General features: G+C 41.6%; 1 protein-coding gene across 2 annotated transcripts in view; it reads right to left on the bottom strand.

Annotated features, from left to right (window-relative positions):
- Window positions 1-24,082, bottom strand: part of lnpa (limb and neural patterns a) — a 99,924-nt gene that overhangs the window by 34,785 nt on the left and 41,057 nt on the right. For both annotated transcript variants that reach the window (XM_055637926.1, XM_055637927.1), the window contains exons 5-7: window positions 23,594-23,652; window positions 23,436-23,476; window positions 1,237-1,320 (exon numbers count right to left, since the gene is read on the bottom strand). In XM_055637926.1, coding sequence (XP_055493901.1) covers window positions 1,237-1,320; window positions 23,436-23,476; window positions 23,594-23,652 — 184 coding nt within the window. The remainder of the gene's footprint in view (window positions 1-1,236; window positions 1,321-23,435; window positions 23,477-23,593; window positions 23,653-24,082) is intronic.

Below are 24,082 nucleotides of genomic sequence, written 5' to 3'. Positions count from 1 at the left end.
ATGATTTAAAGTTTCAAAAAGCCAAAACCGCTTTCTCAGAGAGCGTCCAGTTGGGACCTATGGGTGAGTGGTAGAATACTGCATTCGGGGACCAACCCTCCCCTGTGACACCGCTCCCCCCGCGTATTGTGGAAACACATTATCGCAGAACTACCTGTACATTTGGAGGTCAATTGCATTAACCACAAACACTTTGATTTCCATCACAATTGATTTACCTTTTGCTATCCCACTTTCCCCCACTTGATTCCGATGGAATAAGGTAGGCACAAAATGCTGGAGTAACTCAGCGGGACAGGCAGCATCTCTGGAGAGAAGGAATGGGTGACATTCTTCAGATGGAATAATCTCCATTTGCCTAGATGAGTACACCTCAAACCACATCAAGCATCATGACATCTTCCAGGACAAAGCTGCCCGATAAGTGTCAACCCAGTCACCACACTCATCATTAGCAACATATATAGAAAATGAAATGTTGATAAACTTTTTAAGCTGTTATTCTGGAGAAATCCAGATGTACTTGACCAGTCTGAAGAAGGGTCCAAACCCAAAATGTCACCTATCCATGTTTTCCAGAGATGCTGTCGGACCGCTGAGTTACTCCAGCATTTTGATTTTTTTTGTGTAAACCAGCAACTGCAATTCCAACAGATGGATACAGCACATGTTTTGACTAGAATTATTTCAGCTGATTTAAGCATACAAATTATGCTGTAGAAGTATCCAAAGTAGCACCAGTCTTCAAAAAGAGGAATAGAGGAATACATTCATGTGATAGATACAGAATTAAGCCACTCGGTCCATCAAGTCTACGCCACCATTCAATCATGACTGATCTATATTTCCTTCTTAACTCCATTCTCCTGCCTTCTCCCCATAACCCCTGACACTCATACTAATCAAGAAACAATCTATCTCTACCTTAAAAATATCCATTGACTTGGCCTCCACAGCCTTCTGTGGCAATGAATTCCACAGATTCACCATCCTCTGACTAAAGAGAAGAAACAGAAAATCCCTACTGTGAAACTGTTTGGAAATTTTAAGTTTCATAAACGTTCCAATTTTTCACATCAATTCATTTTAATAGATATTTGATTGCACTTTAATTACAAAAAATTTATTGAATGCAAAATGATCAGAGCATTAAACCATTATTTGCAACTTGCTAAACAAAAAAGTCCTGAAGATAAAATGCATTTTTCTTTCCAATTCTCTAGTTTAGAGACTTACTTTAGCTTTCTTGGATTCTGGGTCAAACCGCTCCAAAATTAGTTTGGCACTCTTGTATGTCTCCTTTTCCATGACCTCTTCAAGCTGTTTGGAAACACATATGAGAAACACATGAGTACATAATCATAAAATATCTATAGCCGACAGATTGGAAATGACAAGATTCAAGGTCAAAAGATCATTTCCATGGTCTTCATTTGAAACCTTCATATTTTTTCAGTCCTTGAAGAAAGGTCCTTGAAAACGTTCACCGAGGGCGGCCTGCAGAGGTGACAGCGGAACCTCCGGTCGGTCCTCGGAGAAAGGGGAACTAAATCCCCATTCATAAAAGAGAAGGTGAGGGTATATTGCGTGGGAGGGTTAATAATTGACAATATGCTGCTGCCTGCCCGCTGAGTTAAAAAGTTCCCACGGTAGACTCACGATACACAGTGTATCGTGAGTCTTGCGTGGGAACTTTTTAACTCAGCGGGCAGGGAGCAGCATATTGTCGCTCCCTTCAGTTTCACCCCACCTACACCCCTCTGCTTCCCGGCCATGTGTGTGACCCCTTCCCTCCCCTCTCCAGCTCCCCGCCCATTGCACCGGCGTGGGGGCTTTGCACTGTCTTCACGTCGGCGATGCCAGCATACAATCCCAGTCACCGGAGACGTCAGGACCAACGGGACACCGACCCCCAGGCCCACTGCAAGCACGGAGATCCCAGAGACCCACAGCCAGCAGCAGCCCAGCCCCATTCCAACTCCAGAGGAAAACTGCAAACTGGCCGGAGACATCAGGACCACCAGAAGCCGCTCCCCGATGGGCCGCTACAGCGACAAGTGGCAGTTCGCCCACAGCCCGAGCTGCGCCCCCTCATCGGGACACCGACCCCCAGGCCCACTGCAAGCACGGAGATCCCAGATCAGCAACTCCAGCCCAGCCCCGCTCCAACTCCAGAGGAACACGCTCCCCGTATGGGCAGAAGCTGATGGTGTGCAAGGGACGTCTTGTTCTTGGGGTCGCACAGCTCGGGCTGTGGGCGAACTGCCACTTGTCGCCGTAGCGGCCCATCGGGGAGCAGATTCCTCTGGAGTTGGAGGGGGAGGGGGGGTATTGTGCTGTTTGATCGCCCCCTGCTATCCCAGGGACAGGGAGACAGGACGTTCACCGAGAGCGGCCCGCAGAGGTGACAGCGGAACCTCCGGTCGGTCCTGGAAGAAAGGGGAACTAAATCCCCTCCATAAAAGAGAAGTGGAGGGTATATTGCCCGGGAGGGCATATCGCCTACCTGGAAGAAACCAGACATTTTTTCCAGGATGTCGTCTGCACACCAAAGCTCACGTTTGGTGCCAAACGCCTCTGCTGCACACGGATATAAGAGTGTGAAAATGTCGCCTAAGGGCATGTAGCCCCGCTAGGGTGACATGAGTGCGAGAGGTGATTCAATGCTGCGGGCACATTTACAAATTCAGGAATTCATTCAACACACTGCATTTCATACAGACATTTATTCTGCAAGAAAAAACTACATTGAAGACTCAAACTCGCGACCGAGGAACTGCCGGGATCAAGGCGCAAACTCGCGACCTTGCGGATATGAGCCGAGCACTCTACCACTGAGCCAGCCATTAAAATCTACACTAAAGAATTTCCATTCCGAAGGCCGACAAATTCCGAATTACGAAAAGTGTCTGGTCCCAAGGCTTTCGGATAAAAGGTTGTGTACCTGTACCTGAAAATCAGTATTTTGCTGAGAAAATCTATATTTTTACACAGTGCCATTTCACTGAAAAAAAGTGTTATTTTTTTATGTGCGGTCATACCCATGTAAGAGTACAAGAATGCATAACTTTGCTACCAATTAACATGTATTCTACGCACCTTACTTGACAGTGCAATCAATGCTATCTCTTTGTATACTGCTGCTTGAACGACTGCTTCCTGCTTTTAGCACCAGATGATGTAGAAGCCATTTTGGAAGCCTCCCTCTCCCTCCCTTGCTTCCTCCCTTGCTCCCTCCCTCTCTCTCTCCTTCCTCTCTCCCTCCCTTCCCCATCCCTCCCTCTCCCTCCATCCCTCCCCCTCACTCCTCTTTGTTCCTTCTTTTCTCCCTCCCTCATTCCCTCCCTCTCTTATTCCCTCCCCTCTCCTCTCCATCTCTCCACCCCTCCATCTCTCCCCCTTGAGCCCACCCGCCGTTCTGTAAAATCAAGGCCAATCCCAATGTAATTGCAATCCCACTGGTAATCTTTCACCATTAGGCTTATCCAGAATTCTACCACTGCCTGAAAAATAATCAATGGCTCAACTTCCACTGAGAAAGAGAATTCCAAAGACATTGTTATACGGGAATTTTCCTGAACAGTCTGTGAACCATAGCGCTGTGGCCATAGGGCTATGTGTCAAGCCCATGGCGCTCCAGCCAGTAGCGCTATATTTAGAACCCACAGCGCTTTGCTTAAATTCCCACACGTTAAACTGACAGCGCTCTGTTTAAACCTGGAGCGGGACAGGCAGCGACTCTGGAGAGAAAGAATGGTTGACGTTTCTGATCGAGACCCTTCTTCAGATTGACTGAACTCTGCATTTAAAATCCGTATTTAACAACACAAAATCGTACATCCGTATTCTAATCGTATTTCCGTACAAAATACTGAAAATCCGTACTACTTGGCAGCTCTGGTATCCCAATCTCCCCTCTCTGAAGCCAATGGGGGATTAAAAAAAAGGTACAAAGTGCTGAAGTAACCCAGCAGGTCAGGCAGCATCTCTAGAAAATATGAATATGTGACATTTCAGGTCGGGCTCCTTCTTCAGACTTGGTCTTATTGACAATGTAATCGTTGCAGCATCACTCAACAACAACGTTATATTTCTCTCCTGTACACAGCACCAGATGATTCTGCCAATAACCGTGGTATCGCGGCAATTTTTTATGTAGTGTTGCAGCTGTGCTAAGCCATACAGTGGTGGGTGTAACAAAAGTTGAGCAGCTTTCAACAATTCTACTGCCCAAAGATTATGAATTAAAAAAAAATATTTCCATAGCTGATATGTCAAGTTTTCCTTTAGAACTACTAGCTATCATCCAGCACAATTTATGCTGTTAAATTGCAACTAATTAACACTTTAACAAAAAAATTTTAAGACAAAAGAATAACAGTAAATGCAATCGGTGACATGGATAAACTCCCAAAGTTGAGTTCCGTACAAAAATGAAACTATATGAAGCAAAATATAACAGACTGTGGTGAAATGATTGAAAAGTTAATTGATAAGAGTAGCAATATTGTTGAAGGACACAATAGTGGAAGCAGAACAAAAACATTTCCTCAAGGGCGATTAAGCACTGGAAACAACAGATGGAACAAAGGAACAGCACAAGATATACAGCATATAGAGACGAGGGAAGAATTTAGCAGAATCCATGGACATAAAGAGAAGTCTCAAATTTTCACAGCTGGAAAACCATAACGTTTAAATAGAGCCAGGGTTTTGTCATTAATGCCATATGTGCCTTTTCATCCCTTTTTTGATGGTTTCACCAGGATAATGCCTTTTTCACAATCGAGTGCCTAAATCAGCCTTTTTTTGTCGTTTTGCTAAAAGTCGTGCTATTTTCTCTAGTTGTACTGTGATTACAATGACGTTTTCTATGTTAACACGATAATATTAATGTTATTATTAACGTGTTAACATAGTATAACTTACAAGAAAACTTCCACCACCGGGGCGAAACCGGGGGCGCCACCGTTGGTCATTCATTGCCGCTGCCCGCTGTTTCAGTCTTCTCCAAGATCCATTTAAGAAAGAACTGCAGATGCTGGAAAAATCAACGGTAGACTTAAATTGCTGGAGAAACTCAGCGGGTGAGGCAGCATCTATGGAGAGAAGGAATAGGCGACGTTTCGGGTCGAGACCCTTCTGAAGAAGGTTCTCGACCCAAAAAGTTGTGTATTCCTTCTCTCCATAGATGCTCCCACGCCCGCTGAGTTTCTCCAGCATTTGTCGAGTGATGCCTGGGGGGGGGGGGGGGGGGGCGGGAAAAAAGAAAGGAAAAGGCAGAGACAGTAGGACTAGAAGGAGAGCTAGGAAGGGGTAGGGGGAGGAGGGAGAGGACAAGGGCTATATAAAATTAGAGGTCAACGTTGATACCGCTGGGGTGTAGACTACCCAAGCAAAATACCCAGTCTTGTCTCCTCACTACATTTACTCTGGCTCTAGTCGCAAATTTGAGTTTGAGTGATCTGTGCAAGGCATTCAGTGATGCTGGAATTCCACTGTGGAAATTAGAAAACAAATCTCTGAGGTTTTTTAGAGAAATACACAGAGGAACACATACCAAGCGAGTCATAATTACGGAAAAATTAAGTTGACAGCAACTTCAACATTGTTGTGAAGAAAATTAAAGATGAAGTTACATGCAACAAAATATGGATCTCAATAGACGAGACAAGCGATGATGTGGGGAGATATGTTGCTAATGTGGTCATCGGTACACTGGAGGCAGGTCAACCATCAAAGGAGTATTTGTTGACATCGGAAATATTGGAGAAGTCAAACAGCTCAACTATTGCTCAGTTGTTTACATCTTCATTTGCTGTACTTTGGCCAGAAGGTATAAAACAGGAGAATGTTCTTCTGTTTGTGACTGATGCAGCTCCGTATATGAAAAAAGCTTAAAGTTTTATTCCCCAAACTGTTGCATTTGACATGCTTAGCTCAAGGACGTCGTAGAATTGCCAAGCACATACGTAGCTTGTTTCCAAATGTCAATCGCCTAGTTTCCAACGTCAAGAAAATCTTCCTCAAAGTACTGTCACGTGTGCAGTTGTTCAAGGAAATGGGACCCGAGATACCGCTACTTCCTCAGCCTGTTTTAACTATGTGGGGTACATGGCTCTCTGCTGTACTCTACTACGATGCAAATTTTGAAAAGATAAAATAAATCGTCAACTGTTTTGAAGAAGAAGAATCTGCTGCAGTCAGGATCGTCAGTGAAATGATGCTCGCAAAAAAAGTCTCTCCACCGCGATCTTGTGTTTATTGCTTCCAATTTTGCAAACGTCCCACAAGCTATCATTTCCCTTCAGAAACGTGGCTAAACATTAGTGAATAACTTGCAGGTTTTCAACAAAGTAACTGATGATATCAGTAATGTTCCTGCTGATGTAGGTAAAGACATACAAGGAGAATGTGAAAGAGTGATTTTAGCTAACAAAGATCTTGAAGAAATACAAAACACAGCGAAAGTTCTCAAAGGTAGTTGTTATGCGCAAGATATCGACATGAATTTAGAGTCTGTAGTTTGTTTCAGGTATGCATCAGTGACCTCAGCTGAGTTGGAAGAGGTTTCTCCCAACTGAAGAATATTCTGTCTGACAGACGGCATAGTTTAACACCAGATAATTTGAAAAAAATGCTAGTAATTTTGTGCAACCAGGCAACTTTGGTCATTTAATGTAGTATACCTTTATATTATCATTTATAACTATATTTTGGTGATGGAAATATAGGCCATGTCAATAAATGCCTTTTTCGTGCCTTTTTTGTAATTTTATTATGCCTTTTTGCCTGCCTATTTCAGAGTGTTTTAGTCCCTAAACATCCTGGCTCTACATGTAAAGAAGTAAAATCAATTTTCAATTGATAATGAAAGTGAAACCCTCATCATTCATCAAACTGAAAGCAAAATCATCTTCTGGCACTGGTGTGCAGCGAAGTGCAGAAATCGAGAAGTTGCTGGATCGTGTACTCTGTCATAAGTAGAGCCAGGATGTTTAGGCACCAAAAAAACACTGAAATAGGCAGGCAAAAAGGCAGAATAAAATTACAAAAAAGGCACGAAAAAGGCATTTATTTGCACCACCAAAATATGGTTAAAAATGATAATATATACTACATTAAATGACCGAAGTTGCCTGGTTGCACATAATTACTAGCATTGTTTTCAAATTATCTGGTGCCTGTCAGACATAATATGCTTCAGTTGTGAAAAACTTCTTTCTACCTCAGCTGAGGTCACTGGTGCATACCCGAAACAAGTTAGACTCTATATTCATGTCGATATCTTGTGCATTACAACTACCTTTGAGAACTTTAGCTATGTTTTGTATTTCTTCAAGATCTTTGTTAGCTAAAATCAATATTAACATGTTAACATAGAAAACGTTATTGTAATCACGGTACAACTAGAGAAAATAGCACAACCTTTTAACAAAACGGCAAAAAAAGGCCGATTTAGGCACTCGATCGAGAAAAATGCATTATGCTGGTGAAATCATCTAAAGGCATGAAATGGCACATGCATTTATGGCAAAATCCTGGCTCTAGTCATAAGGCTTACAGTTGGTGTATTTGTCAGGGCAATCAGCAATCATTACCAATTTAAGTTAACTCCAATTGGTTGAGCATTTTCCTTTTAAATAGCAGAAAATAGTTTGCCTTATTTTTGTACCAAAATATTTTAAACATTGTTATTAAACAACCTTCTCTTAAAAAAACTAAGCATACAAATGTGAATAGTAGAATAGTTATTTCAAATTGTTGTAAGTTAAAGAAATATAAATAACATTTTCAAAAACCAGAGGACAAAGGTTATGGAGAGAGTAGAAAAAAGTAATAGGAACATGAGGGTTTTTTTCACACTGAGGGTGGTCGGTGTATGAAATGAGCTGCCAGAAGAGACAATTTAAAGTACATTTGGACAGGTACATGGATAGGAAAGGTTTGGAGCGATATGTGCCAAAAGGAGGCAGGTGGGACTAGCATAGATGGGGCATCTTGTTCAGCATGGGAAAGTTGGGCCAAAGGGCCTGTTTCCGTACTGTATTACGGCCAAATCATCTATAATATTCAATTTTCTACTTTAATCCATGACTGTGTTCCAAGTTTTATTTAGATTTTTGTAGATTTTTGTTAAACAAACTGGACCGTATTTCTTCTTTGCATCTTTATGATTGGCTGTTTGACCAATTTAGCAACAATCTTGCTGGTACACAGAGATGCCCAACCAGAAATCATTACATAGCAATTGTGGCTAGAAACAGGTAAAAACATTCCACAGCATTCATCGAGTCTTTTAAACGTTCATAGAAGTCAACAGCAACTGCCATTGTTTTAATGCTAACCACACTATGAAAAATGTTTTGGAACACAGAGAACAAGCCTACGGAAGATTAAGTATTAGATTAAATGCAAGATTAAAGTTAAAAAATAAAAAAATAATAACTTGACTGCAAGGTACTGTTTTACAAATGGGGCATGATGGCAGCTAATCGGTTTGTGCTGCTTCACAAAGTTCCAGGTGCCTTGGTTCAATTCCAGACCAGGGTGATGTCTGTGTGGAATTTGCATGTTCTCCCCTGTGACAATGTGTGCTTCCTCCCACATCACAAAAGGCATGTTAGATGGTAGGTTAACCAGCTGGTGTGCTATGAGAATTTGGGGAGGTGGGGGGGGAGGGGGAGCACTGGAGTCATGGGTACGTGACACAGAAATGGCTACAGGAAAATTAAAAAAAAACATTAGGATGGGACTGACAACTATTTCAATTCTCTGTCAATAGCTTTGATCGGCGATTTTATAGAAAATATAAATAATACAAACATTGACCATATGATTGATTCCAACAATAGTTTTAGAAATAAAAATCTCAAATCAAAGATTAAAATGTACCATTAAACATATATTAAATAAACTGACCAAATACCAGATGTCTCCATTGCATCTGTATTTTCAAATATTATTGACAAAAGTGCCATATATATTTTCTGTAAAATCTTTGTTCCTTAAATTTCAAGTATTTGAAATAAGGAAAACCGCTGGATATTCTCTTCCAATTTTTATTACATTCACCCCCCACAAATTATAGAAAATTATGGAAATGCTCAGCAGGTTGGAATTTGCACGTTCTTCCCGTGACCGCGTGGGTTTCTCTGGTTGCACCAGTATCCTCCCACACTCCAAAGACATACAGGTTTTAACGTTAATTGGCTTCGAAAAAGATTGTGAATTATCCCTAGTGTGTAGAATAGTGCTAGCGTACGGGGTGATCACTGGTCGGTGCAGATTCGATGGGCTGAAGGGCCTGTTTCCACATTGTATCTCTAAAGTTGAAAAGTCAGGCAGATGGTGCTTTTCCTTTAAGCATCATTTACATTTTTTGTTGGTTGGTTCTCCTGCAATGCCATTGGTTCTCCTGATAGGACCTCAACACTTTCTCAGTGTTATTTTACCTTGCTGTTTACCTAGCTGTTTACCTTGCTTTTAATTGCCTCTTGATTCTGATTAGTTAAAACTTGAAACCACAGTGAAATATTTTGATTCCTTTATTGTCATTCAGACCTTTCGGTTTGAACGAAATGACGTTGCCTGCAGTCATACACCGTAACAATAAATAACAAAACATACAATAAACACAAATTAACATCCACCACAGTGAGTTCACCAAGCACCTCCTCACTGTGATGGAGGCAAAAGTCTTAGTCTCTGTCTCTTCCCTCCTTGTTCTCCCTCTGCGCTGAGGCGATCGATCCAGGCCGAAGATGCCGCTCTCCAGTCCAGTGAAATACGATCGTAAAGCAATGCAGAAAAAGTATATAATGGATGTTCGATTCAGCAACTTTTGCTAATTCCACAAACCAATATCAGCCTTTTTCCCCTTCAGTGGTTCCAGTCTCAACAACTGGCTTCAATCCTTGCAATTTCAGATTCCACGTGCCACTTCACGTTCTAATGATAGCATCATTGCCTCCAAATCACAAAATTGGGTTTAATGACGACTCTAGATCCTTTTTTTGGGTGGCTGAAACTTCAAATTACTCGTGAGGAGTGCTGCAAGGCCAGATATGTCATTTTTCAATTGAGATGTGGAAGTGCCTCAGTCTGACCCTTGTTAGAAATAAAAGATCCTATAGACTAATTTCCTGTATCCATGCTAAAGTTTGACTTGCAATCAACATTGTTAAACCTAATCATCATAGGTTTATGGGATCAAATAGTGCTTAATTTCCAGTTTTTAGACAGTGATCATAGTGATCTGCCCTTGATTTAATATCAAGGAGATGCAAAGAACTGCAGAGGCTGCAAACTGATGCAACAAATAAACAACTGGAGAAACTCAATGGGTTAAACGGCATCAGTGGAGAAGATAGGAATTACCAACATTTGGAGTCAAAACTCTGCATCCATTACTGAGAGTGTAGAGGGGAGATAGCAAGAGAAAAGAGGGGCGAAGGAGCAGTGGGAAAGAAGCTAAAGGTGATTGGTGGGCCAAGGAACAGAGAAGAATAATTGGTATATATAATTTAATACCAATGCTGGGAGTAACAAGGCAGCAATGAAAAAACAGATTAACATCAGCCACTTCAAATTGGGCCCTACCACATGGATCACCTCTGGAGGAGCAATGGAGTTTCAAACGTTGTCTACTTCTAATCTCACTCTTTGAGAGGTTGAAGATAAGCTAATTAAATAACTCGGGTGGCACGGTGGTGCACAAGGTGGCACGGTGGTGCCTTACAGTGCCAGAGACCTGGGTTCAATCCTGATAACGGGTGCTATCTGTACGGAGTTTATACGTTCTCCCCGTGATCGTGTGGATATTCTCCGGGAGCTCCGGTTTCCTCTCACATTCCCCAAAGACATACAGGCTTGTGGTTTAATTGGCTTTAGTAAGAATTGTAAATTGTCCCTAGTGTGCAGGATAGTGCTAGTGTACAGGGATCACTGGTCGCTCTAGACTCAGTGGGCCAAAGGGCCTGTTTCCACGCTTTATCTCTAAAGTAAACCAATGAATTGGTGGAAATAGTGACATAATGCAGATAGTAGAATTTATACAAACCCGCAGAGAAAAAAAAAAATTGTTTTTTTGCTACAGTCGAGCAAACTATTTTCTAACAGGAATCTGCAAGAGAAATGTTAAGGAGCAAAATACTCCTGAAGCTGGTAGCCTGGTAATTGCAGTTAACAGCTTTATAGCAAAGAAATGCCAAATATTGCTAATTGTTTAAATATAATGAGGAGAATAATTACATGCACCTACTTCAATAATGGAATGTACAAAAATCTATCAGCAGTCATTATTGAAAGTTATTAGACATGACACTAAATGACAGGCAATTCTTCAGATTTATTTTCTCATAGCACTTAATGCTATTAATTTAAGGAAGGTCATTAGCAGAGTGCTTTAAGAAATAAAGTCTGTGTGCCAATTAACCGCTGTCAGCATTGATTTTAGATTATTTATTAGCAGAAGCAATTAGCATGGTGCAAAGCGTTGCAGAAGCTAAATAAAGGCAAAAAGGAGCAATGAAATTTCCTTTAATGACATATAAGGGCCAATATCTCATTTGCTTTACTGTTAATCTCAAAGCATCAGTGTGGAGTGAAATCTGTGATTTTCATGTAAGGCAAGGCAAAATTAACAAATTAAAACTTAAACGCCTTCCTGCATGAATACTGGCCAGAATCAGCTTTTTGAAAACTGAACAAATTCAGTTCGATCTACTTCAATTTATGCTGATTGGAATTAGTTTAGGGGAATATACATGTCCCAAAGAACTGACAAAATTTAATATTGATGTAGAGAAAGTAATAGAAAATCTGTTAATGGGCCGTATACAGAGCAGAAAGGACTGTATTTAGACAAAAAGACAGATGGGGCGGCACTTACTACATCAAAGCGGATAAGTCAGATTTTATTAAAGGCCATTTTCATACATTTTGGTTTCACCATGTAGAAATTACATCTGTGTTTATACTAGTCCCTCCATTGAAGGGCACCTCTCAGTCTTTCCTCCAGTCTTTCCATCACCTTTGGAAACTTTTATTGCTGTTTAACAACATTAGGACCAAAGTTGTCCCCATGAAGGTCAAAGAGGCCGTTATGACTAACAAGAATAAAACTGTTAGAAACATCAGCCAAACCTTAGGCTCAGATTTGAGGACGGTGAAAAACAGCGGAGGGCCGGCCGATCGTGGCTTCCGCGAAGGTAAGCACACCCACCAGCTTGACAGATGATCGGGCGGGGAGACGGAAAGGAGGTCATTCCCTGTGCCGGGCGCGACGGCCACTTTTCAACTGCACTTGTCCGCAGCCGCGCTGCGATAACGACCGCCGCCATGTTGCAGAACTTCAAGAAGCCCAGCGGAACGCGCGGCACGACTTGATCACGTGTTCAACAGCTTAAATCCAGAGCAGGTGTGGGTGGGGGGGCGGGGGCAGGCGGCTGGGCCGCATAATTCGCAGCTGGGAGTTGAAGAAGAAGAATCTGCTGCAATCAGGATCGTCAGTGAAATCATGGCAGAAAAAGGCCCTCCACTGCGATCTTGTGTTTATTGCTTCCAATTTCGCAAACTTACCACAAGCTATCACTTCGCTTGAGAAACGTGGCAAAAAATTAGTGAATAACATGCAGGTTTTCAACAAAGTAGCTGACGATATTCATAAAGTTCCTGGTGATATAGGTAAAGACATACAAGGAAAATGTGAGAGAGTGATTTTAGCTAACAAAGATTTTGAAGAAATACAAAGCATAGCCAAAGTTCTCAAAGGTAGTTGTGATGCACAAGATATCGACATGAATATAGAGTCTGTAGCTTGTTTCGGGTATGCACCAGTGACCTCAGCTGAGGTAGAGATTTTTCACAACTGAAGCATATTCTGTCTGACAGACGGCATAGTTTAACACCAGATAATTTGAAAAAAATGCTAGTAATTATGTGCAACCAGGCAACTTTTCATTTAATGTAGTATACCTCTATATTATCATTTTTAACAATTTTTGGTGATAGAAATACATGCCTTTTTTTTGTCAATAAATGCCTTTTTCGTGCCTTTTTTGTAATTTTATTATGCCCTTTTTGCCTGCCTATTTCAGTTTTTTTAGTGTCCAAACATCCTGGCTCTAGTCATAATAAACAAAATAATTCTCTTCATAGATATTAAGTTGTTTTTTTTTTTTAGAAAGGCAAGCAGAAAAAGTTATATGCTGATTCGATTGGATAAAAAACAAAACTGTTCACTTTGCTATTGGACCTGCTCCATATTCATTAATATTTTGCATTGGTTCACTATTTAACCAGATTATCATTTTTTTGTTTTTTAATTTAATGACTCTAGTCTCAGTCTCCCTAGTTTAATTCCATCCTAAGTTTGGAACTAAATAAACTTGAATTAACTGTGATCCCAAAACTTTTTTTATGGTATGTCAGAGGCATGGAAATGGCTGAGCAAAAGTAATACACCTTTCAAGTTTGTTCTATCATATTTTAAAACCCCAATATTCACAGTACTAGATCTAGTGGTATATGACATCACAGGAAACTATAAAAATGGCCTATCGTGTCAGTTTCCATCTTCTTGTCCCAACATGATTTTGCACATGGGAGTACGTGTCTTATGATTTTGACTGAATTTTTTTTGAAGTAACACAGAAGGTTGACAAGGACAAGGCCGCAGATGGTGTCTATATGAACCAAAACGAACCCCTCGATGTGGTTCTGCGCAGTAGGCTGTCCAGAGATTAGATTTCATGGGATCCAGATAAAGCTAGCTAACTGGATAAAGAATTGGTTTCATGGTAGGAAGCAGGGTGGAGGGTTTTGTTTTTCCAATTGGAGCCCTGAGACTATTGGTGTGCTTCATGGATTGGTACATTAATGTTTGCAGTTTACATCTACGATTTGGATGATAATGTGCAAGGCGTGATTAGCAAGTTTGCAAATGACACTTGTGGTATCTTAGACAGTGGAGATGGCTATCAAAAATTACAGTAAGCTCTTGATCAGCTGTGCAAATGGGCTGAGAAATGGCTAATGGAGCTTATTGCAAATAAGTGTGAGGTGTTGCATTTTAAGAAGTCAAAAAAAGGCAGGTCCTTCCCAGTGATCGTGCCCTGGGGAGTGTTGTAGAGCAGAGGGATCTAGGCGTGCAGATACACAGTTCCCTGAAAATGGCCTCACAGTACAGTAAAGGCGGCTTTTGGTACACTGGCCTTCATCAGTCAGGGTGTTGAGTATAGAAGTTGGGACAGTTGTACAAAACATTGGTGAGGCCACATTAGGAGCAGTGTTCAGTTTTGGTCACTCTGTTATACAAAGGATGGCAGTAAGCGGGAAAGAGAGCAGAGATTGCTTATAAGGATGTTGTCAGGACTCAAAGCCCTAAACTATAAGGAAAGGTTGAGCAGGTGTGGACGTTATTCTTTGTAGCACAGAGGCTGCAGGGCAATCTTATGGAGGTAAAGAAAATCAAGAGAATTTCTAGGTTGAATACACAGATTCTTCCACCCAGGGTAGGGGAATCAAGAACCAGAAGACATTGGTTTAGGGTGAGAGGGGCAAGATTTAATCAGGGTCATTTTTTCTCCCAGAGGGTGGAGGGTATTTGGAACAAGCTACTGGTGGAGGTAGCTAATGCAGATATGATAACAGTATTTAAAATATATTTGGACAGTTACACAGATAAGAAAGGTTGCAAATGGGGCATGGGCCAAACTCGGGCAAATGGGACTAGCTTAGATGAGGTATTTTGGTCACCTTGGACGAGTTAGGCCGAAGGGCCTGTTTCCGTGCTGTCTGACACTCTCTACCAGTTAGTAACTCCCTCTACACATCATGCAGCCTCAAGAAAGCAGCCAACATAATCAAGGGCCATTTTCTCTCCATCATTCCCTCTTCTTGTCTCCCATATCGAGCAGAAGATACAAAATCTTGAACGCCATGCTGTTGAATTGGGGTTGTTTAAATGACTAACCAAAGATGTGAAGCATTTCTTGGCTATTCTGAGAAAAATGCCTCTCAATTATCAACAGATTCATTGGAGTACAAGTATATAGTCCCCTACAAGTGGTAACACCGATAGACAGAGTGGTGAAAAGAAAGGCATGCTCTGCTTCCTTTCATCCAGGGTAAGGCGGGAGAATGACAGTCAGAGCAGTGTACTGTTCTGGATGTCAGATGTGGGAGGTCATGGTGTCGGATGGCCCTCCAGACGTCCACATCTGCACCAGGTGCAGCGAGATGGGGCTCCTAAGGGACCGTATTAGGATCCTGGAGCAGCAGCTCGATGACCTCTGTCTGGTCAGGGAGAGTGAGGAGGTCATAGAGGGGAGTTATAGGGAGGTGGTCACTTCAAACCCACGGGAGACATGTGGGTCACGCTAAGGAAGGGCAAGGGGCAGAGGCAGGAACGAGTGAGTACTCCAATGTCGGTACGCCTAGCAAATAAGTACTCCTGGTTGAGTACGGATGGGGGTGACAGCCTGCCTGGGGGTAGCAACAACGGACGGGCCTCCAGCACAGAGACCGGCCCTGTTGCTCCGAAAGCTAGGGAAAAAAAGAGGGCAATAGTAATTGGGGACTCTATTGTTAGGGGGTCGGATAGGCGTTTCTGTGGACACAGTCGGGAGACCAGGATGGCGGTCTGCCTCCCTGGTGCCAAGGTCTCTGACGTGTCTCAACGCATCCAGGATATCCTGAAATCAGAGGGAGATCAGCCTGAGGTCGTGGTACATATAGGTATCAATGACATAGGTAAAAAAAGGGAAGAGGTCCTGAAGGGAGGATTTAGGGAGTTGGGAGGAGAGTTAAGGAAAAGGACCAAAAAGGTAACAATCTCAGGATTACTGCCTGTGCCACGCGACAGTGAGAGTAGGAATGGAGCGAGGTGGAGGATAAATGCGTGGCTGAAAGACTGGTGCAGAGGGCAGGGATTCAAGTTTCTGGATCATTGGGACTTCTTTTGGGGAAGGTGGGACCTGTACAGAAAGGATGGGTTGCACTTGAACCCGAGGGGGACCAATATCCTGGCGGGGAAATTTGCAAAGGCCACTGGGGAGACTTTAAACTAGAATGGTTGGGGCGAGGGACTCAAATAGAGAAAGCTAGTAGACAGAATGGGAGGCAGGAAGCAGAAAAGGGAAGCACTCGGACACAAGAGGAGAAAGAAAAAAAAGGAAATAAACAGAGAAGAAGAGACGGGGGGTTTCTTAAATGTGCATATTTTAATGCTAGGAGCATTGTAAGAAAGGTGGATGAGCTTAGAGTCTGGATAGACACCGGGAAGTATGATGTTGTGGCGTTCAGTGAAACATGGTTGCAGGAGGGCTGTGATTGGAAACTAAATATTCCAGGATTTCGTTGCTTCAGGTGTGATAGAATTGGAGGGGCAAGAGGTGGAGGTGTTGCATTGCTAGTCAGGGAAGATATTACAGCAGTGCTTTGGCAGGATAGATTGGAGGGCTCATCTAGGGAGGCTATTTGGGTGGAACTGAGAAGTGGGAAAGGTGTAGCAACACTTATAGGGGTGTATTATAGACCGCCAAATGGGGAACGAGAATTGGAAGAGCAAATATGTAAGGAGATAGCAGGTATTAGTAGTAAGCACAAGGTAGTGATTGTGGGAGATTTCAACTTTCCACACATAGACTGGGAAACACATTCTGTAAATGGGCTGGATGGTTTGGAGTTTGTAAAATGTGTGCAGGATAGTTTTTTGCAGCAATACATAGAGGTACCTACTAGAGGAGGGGCAGTGCTGGACCTCCTGTTAGGAAATGAGACGGGACAGGTGGCGGAGGTATGCGTTGGGGAGCACTTCGGGTCCAGTGATCACAATACCATTAGTTTCAATATAATTATGGAGAAGGTCAGAACTGGACCTAGGGTTGAGATTTTTGATTGGAGAAAGGCTAACTTTGATGAGATGCCAGATAACCATATAACCATATAACCATATAACATTTACAGCACGGAAACAGGCCATCTCGACCCTTCTAGTCCGTGCCGAACACATAATCTCCCCTAGTCCCATATACCTGCGCTCAGACCATAACCCTCCATTCCCTTCTCATCCATATAACTATCCAATTTATTTTTAAATGATAAAAACAAACCTGCCTCCACCACCTTCACTGGAAGCTCATTCCACACAGCTACCACTCTCTGAGTAAAGAAGTTCCCCCTCATGTTACCCCTAAACTGTCATGTCCCCTTGTTTGAATCTTCCCTACTCTCAGTGGGAAAAGCTTTTCCACGTCAACTCTGTCTATCCCTCTCATCATTTTAAAAACCTCTATCAAGTCCCCCCTTAACCTTCTGCGCTCCAAAGAATAAAGCCCTAACTTGAGATGATTTAAAAGGAGTGAACTGGGACATTTTGTTTTATGGGAAAGATGTAGAAGAGAAATGGAGGACATTTAAAGGGGAAATTTTAAGAGTACAGAATATTTATGTTCCTGTTCGGTTGAAAGGAAACAGTAAAATTTGGAAAGAGCCCTGGTTTTCAAGGGAAATTGGACATTTGTTCGGAAAAAGAGGGAGATCTACAATAATTATAGGCAGCATGAAGTAAATGAGGTGCTTGAGGAGTATAAGGAATGTAAAAAAAAATCTTAAGAAAGAAATTAGCAAAAAACTAAAAGAAGATATGAGGTTGCTTTGGCAAGTACGGTGAAAGTAAATCCAAAGGGTTTCTACAGCTATATTAATAGCAAAAGGATAACAAGGGATAAAATTGGTCCATTGGAGAGACAGAGTGGGCAGCTATCTGCAGAGCCAAAAGAGATGGGGGAGATATTGAACAATTTATTTTCTTCGGTATTCACCAAGGAGAAGGATATTGAATTATGTGAGGTAAGGGAAACTAGTAGAGTAGCTATGGATACTATGAGTTTCAAAGTAAAAGAAGTACTGACACTTTTGAAAAATATAAAAGTGGATAAGTCTCCAGGTCCTGACAGGATATTCCCTAGGACATTGAGGGAAGTTAGCGTAGAAATAGCCGGGGCTATGACAGAAATATTTCAAATGTCATTAGAAACGGGAATAGTCCCCGAGGATTGGCGTACTGCGCATGTTGTCCCATTGTTTAAAAAGGGTTCTAAGAGTAAACCTAGCAATTATAGACCTGTTAGTTTGACTTCAGTGGTGGGCAAATTAATGCAAAAGATACTTAGAGATAATATATATAAGCATCTGGATAAACGGTCTGATTAGGAACAGTCAACATGGATTTGTGCCTGGAAGGTCATGTTTGACTAATCTTCTTGAATTTTTTGAAGAGGTTACTAGGGAAATTGACGAGGGTAAACCAGTGGATGTTGTCTATATGGACTTTAGTAAGGCCTTTGACAAGGTTCCTCATGGAAGGTTGGTTAAGAAGGTTAAACTGTTGGGTATAAATGCAGGAATAGCAGATGGATTCAACAGTGGCTGAATGGGAGAAGCCAGAGGGTAATGGTGGATGGCTGTTTGTCGGGTTGGAGGCAGGTGACTAGTGGGGTGCCTCAGGGATCTGTGTTGGGTCCTTTGTTGTTTGTCATGTACATCAATGATCTGGATGAAGGGGTGGTAAATTGGATTAGTAAGTATGCAGATGATACCAAGATAGGGGGTGTTGTGGATAATGAAGAGGATTTCCAAAGTCTACAGAGTGATTTAGGCCATTTGGAAAAATGGGCTGAAAGATGGCAGATGGAGTTTAATGCTGATAAATGTGAGGTGCTACACCTTGGCAGGACAAATCAAAATAGGACGTACATGGTAAATGGTAGGGAATTGAAGAATACAGTTGAACAGAGGGATCTGGGTATAACCATGCATAGTTCCTTGAAGGTGGAATCTCATATAGATAGGGTGGTAAAGAAAGCTTTTGGTATGCTAGCCTTTATAAATCAGAGCATTGAGTATAGAAGCTGGGATGTAATGTTAAAATTGTACAAGGCATTGGTGAGACCAAATCTGGAGTATGGTGTACAATTTTGGTCACCCAATTATAGGAAGGATGTCAACAAAATAGAGAGAGTACAGAGGAGATTTACTAGAATGTTGCCTGGGTTTCAACAACTAAGTTACAGAGATAGGTTGAATAAGTTAGGTCTTTATTCTCTGGAGCACAGAAGGTTAAGGGGGGACTTGATAGAGGTCTTTAAAATGATGAGAGGGATAGACAGAGTTGATGTGGACAAGCTTTTCCCTTTGAGAATAGGGAAGATTCAAACAAGAGGACATGACTTCAGAATTAAGGGACAGAAGTTTAGGGGTAACATGAGGGGGAAACTTCTTTACTCAGAGAGTGGTAGCGGTGTGGAATGAGCTTCCAGTGGAAGTGGTGGCGGCAGGTTCGTTGGTATCATTTAAAAATAAATTGGATAGGCATATGGATTAGAAGGGAATGGAGGGTTATGGTATGATTGCAGGCAGGTGGGACTAAGGGAAAAAAGTTGTTCGGCACGGACTTGTAGGGCCGAGATGGCCTGTTTCCGTGCTGTAATTGTTATATGATTATATGGTCGCAGTTGGAATAATGTCTGGAGTTCCGGTCGCCATGCTGCAGGAAGGTTGTGATTAAATAAGAGAGGATGCACAAAGGATTCACAGGAATATTGAGGAATAAACAAACTGCTGGAGGAACTCAGCGGGACAGGCAGTGTCTGTGGAGAGAATAGACACACAACATTTTGGGTTGGGATACTTCTTCAGACTGATGGTGCAGGGAGAGAAAGCTGGGATGAGCCAAAGCCTGCAAAATGATGGGCAGGAGGGTGGAATAAGTGACAAAGACTAAAAGCCCTGTCCCATGGTACGAGTTAATTCCAAGAGTTCTCCCGAGTTTGCCCTGATTCAAACTTGGAGATTTACGGTAATGGCCACTCGTCGGTACTCAGGGCTCCCGTGTACATTTTTCATCATGTTGAAAAATCTTCACGAGTCTTCCCGTGCATACCTGCCATTAGCGAGTCTTCCCGAGTACCTGCCGTTAGCGCTAAGAGACGTCCCCGAGCTCCGACGTACCCGCTACATTCATTCTCCTTGCTTACCACAAGTTTGATTTTTTTTAAACTCGGGAGAGCTCTTGGAATGAACTCATGCTGTGGGACAGGGCTATAAAGATGAAAAGGAGACAAAGGGGCATCAGACCAGAAAAGAAGAGGAGGTGGGAAATGTAAATTCGGAGGGAGGGAAACATAGGACTCGGGAATGGGAGATGAACATTTGGAGGAGGTGAAAGACGCAGAGTGACACGGGAGGTAGAAGCTGGAAAGAGTGCAGAGAAGATTTATGAGGATTTGCTTGGACTGAGCTATAGGGAGAAATTCAGCAGCCTAGGACCTTGTTCCTTGGAGCAGCTGAGAATTAATGGAGATCTTATTATGGTGTAGACGATCATAAGAGAGTTTTTTAATTTTTTTTTTACCCAGAGTCGGGGAATCAAGGACCAAACAAAGGTTTAAGGTGACAGCAGAAACATTTTTAAGGAACCCGAGGGGCAACCTTTTCATACAGTTGGTGGGTATAAAAAAATGAGCTTCCAGAGGTGGTGGTTGAGGCAGGTACTATAACAACATTTAAAAGACATTTAGACAGTGCAGGGATAGGAAAGGTTTAGAAGGATCTGGGTCAAATGCAGGCAGGTGGGATTATTGTAGAAAGGGCATCTTGGGCTGCGTGAGCATCTTGAGCCAAAGGCCCTGCTTCTATGGTGTATGACGATAATTTGCTACGTCTATGAGATGGTGGGAGAAATGAAAAGGCACTGGGGTGGGGGTGGGAGTAGTCCTTAACATTGGAGAATTTAATGCTCATACCTTTGGGTTGTACGATACCCAAGTGGAATACAAGCTGCTATATCAATGGGACGATGGTGGAGAGTCAAAAACTTCAAATTCTTGGGTATGCTCATTTCCAAAGATCTTTCCGGGACCCAGCACACTGATGCAATTATAAAGAAAGCACATCAGCGCCTCTACTTCCTGAGAAGATTATGGAGATTCGGTATGTCGAAGATCCTCTTGATCATCTACAGGTGCACAGTAGAGAACATATTGACTGGTTGCACCATGGCTTGGTTCGGCAACTTGAACGCCCAGGAGCGGAAAAGCCTGCAAAAAGATGTGACCACTGCCCAGACCTCCCCACCATCGAAGGGATTTATCGAAGTCGCTGCCTCAAAAAGACAGCCAGCATCATCAGAGACCCACATCATCCTGGCCACACAATCACCATTGCCATCCTGAAGAAGGTACAAGAGACAGAAAACTGTAACGTTCAGGGAACTAACGTTCAGCTTCTTCCCTTCAGCCATCAGGCTATTAAACACGACATCAAATAAGCTCTGAACCACAAGTGACTTATTATTATAATTGCACTGTAAGTGGTTGTTTATTGAGTATGTGTGTATACACACACTGAACTTTTTTTTTCTCTCCCGTTATGTACTATGTTTACATATTCTGTTGTGCTGTAGCAAGTAGGAATTTCATTGTTCTATCTGGGACATATGACAAAAAATCACTCTTGACTTGACTCTTGACTTCTGGCAATGGAGGAGGTCAATGACAAAAAGGTTGGTATGGGAATGAGAAGCGGGGAGAGGGGCAGGCGGGGAGAGGGGGAGGCCGGGAGAAATTTTGGTTCTGTTATCTATTCATCTTCAGTGGGATTAAGTTGAAGGTGGCAGGAACACCTCAGAATGTTCTGTTGGATGTGAACACATCCTTCTTCAGACTTCTCAGTCTCAAGATGGGTTCCGACCTGAAACATCACCTATTTCTTTTCCCCAGAGATGCTGTCTGACCTGCAGAGTTACTGCAGAATTTTGTGCCTATCTTCGCTATATATAGACCAGCATCTGCAGTTCCTTCCTACACAATGTGTTGAATGTGGTTAGGTGGAAAGCGAGCACCTGGAGAAGTCTAACGTTGTTCTGTCTGGGCATGAAGAGAACGGCAGGACACAGCGGATACATGAGTAAGTGCCCCATCTACAAAGGCATGAGGGAATGTTGCCTGGACTGGAAGGTTCGAGTTACAAGGAGAAATGAGGAGGCAGTGATGTGATAATCTAACATATAAATTTATTTAGATAGGGGAGAGAGTCATGGTATTTTTTACAAGAATATGAGAGTTTAAAATTAGAGGGCGCCAATACATTTAAGGTGAGAGGGGAATGATTTAAAAATAATTGGAGGGGGAGGATTTGCCCCATACATGTGGTTGTTACATAGAATGAGCCATCAGAGAAGATAATGGATGCAGGTGCAATTACAAGGCTTAAAACACATGACAACAGGTACATTGATATTAAAAGGTTTTGAAGGATGCATGACAAATGCAGGCAAATCGGATTAGCATGGATGGGCATCTTGGTCAGCATGAACAGATTGGACTGAAAAGCCCAATTCAATGTTGTATAATACCATAAATCTAACTATCTACAATCCATCAAAGCTATTACACTAGTACTTAAGTAATATCCAAGACCTAATTGGGTTAACTAGTTTTATGCGAGCAGTATCTAAGTACTAAGTGAATCGATCCAACGAAATAATTCCACTAATGCAGAATATTCAGTCATTCCTATCGTTCTTGAAACAGATTTTGCAGTTTATAAGATGAACATGAAAGCTGTGCATTTTACGTGCATGTGGCAAATGCAATATTGACAATGATTAATATTACAAATTTAAGATGAATGAGATGATAAACAATGTAATAAAAGGAACCAGAAGTACATATCTGTTATTTGACCAACATTATTCCATATTAAATTACCAAAGGATCAATCCAACAGAAAAAAATCAACCATCGATGAGTTGAACACTTAGCTTTTTTCCCTCCAATGTATTTATTTTTAATCACTATTCCTCTCAAATTTCAGATCAATTCAAATGAAAAAGAAAATCTGTTATAGTAAAAAAAAAATATTCAAGACTCGTTGCATTGTGATTTTCTTTGCTTTTTTTTTTTTTTTTTCTTTTTTTTTTTTTTAAATGATAAATGTTCTAAACTTTCCAGCTTTTGTTTAGTCCACTTTATCTTGCTTCACTGTTGAATTGATTTGTTTGCCTTTACGGGGAGTCGTGGCTGCAAATATCTCCAAGATAACCTAATGTGTCAGAGCAAGTTAATTATCACAGCCTATTAGCAGGATAATTCCTGCTCGGGTCAAGGCAAGCATTTTTAAAGGAGTTAAGAATCTGTAAAGCTTTCTATGTACAAATCCACATATTTACTTGTATAATTGCTAAAGCACTGTTTAGGTTGCAGTTTCTTGCCCAGACACTGGAGATTAACAAGAAAATTTATTATAAACTTCCAAAGGCTTTCCGTGTTTAATCACCACTAAATTGGTAATGAGGACAGCAAATGCCTCCAAATAACATTGTTTTAAAGGAAGATTAAAGAATAGAAAATCATTTTAGTGTTACTTACTATTTTCTTTCTTTGGATTTTTAAATCTTCGAGAGCTTCACCTGTAATGAAATGTTGAGCGTTAGTCATAGTTTACAAATATAACAGATGGCAAATATATTGTTACACATCATTTTGCATTTTTTAAAGCAATGTACAAAGATCCAAGAAAAACTCACTGTTCTTTTCAGTTCTTCGGCAAAATAACCAAATCAAAACTTTCCTTATTAACCAGACCCTAAAAACAAAACAGAAGCAACATGACACATGCATATAAATACAAATGGAGTGAAAAGATCAGTCATTAAAAACAAATTTAAACCATAAATTGTAATTCACTGCAATATAACTTTCCTCTTAATAACTTTCCTCTTAATTTAAATGCACATAATTCTTCGGAAAGAAACATTAGATTGAACAGTATCTTATAAATATGCAGGCTAACAAGTCACTGGTCCTGATGTATTCAGACAGTGGTCTTAAAATAAGTACCCAGTAAGATGCAAAAAGCTGTGGTCACTCAGCGGGTCAGACAGCATCTCTGGAGAAAAGAGATGCTGTCGGATCCGCTGAGTTCCCCAGCTTTGAGTCTATCTTCAGTTTCAACCAGCATCTACAGTTCTTTCCTACACAGATACATTCATGTAATGATTTGTATTTTACTTCAT

Source organism: Leucoraja erinacea, chromosome 7 (assembly GCF_028641065.1).
Source record: "Leucoraja erinacea ecotype New England chromosome 7, Leri_hhj_1, whole genome shotgun sequence".
NCBI classification, from domain to species: Eukaryota; Metazoa; Chordata; class Chondrichthyes; order Rajiformes; family Rajidae; genus Leucoraja; species Leucoraja erinaceus.
Note: the sequence above shows the minus strand (reverse complement) of the source record. Positions and strands in the feature narration are given on the sequence as shown.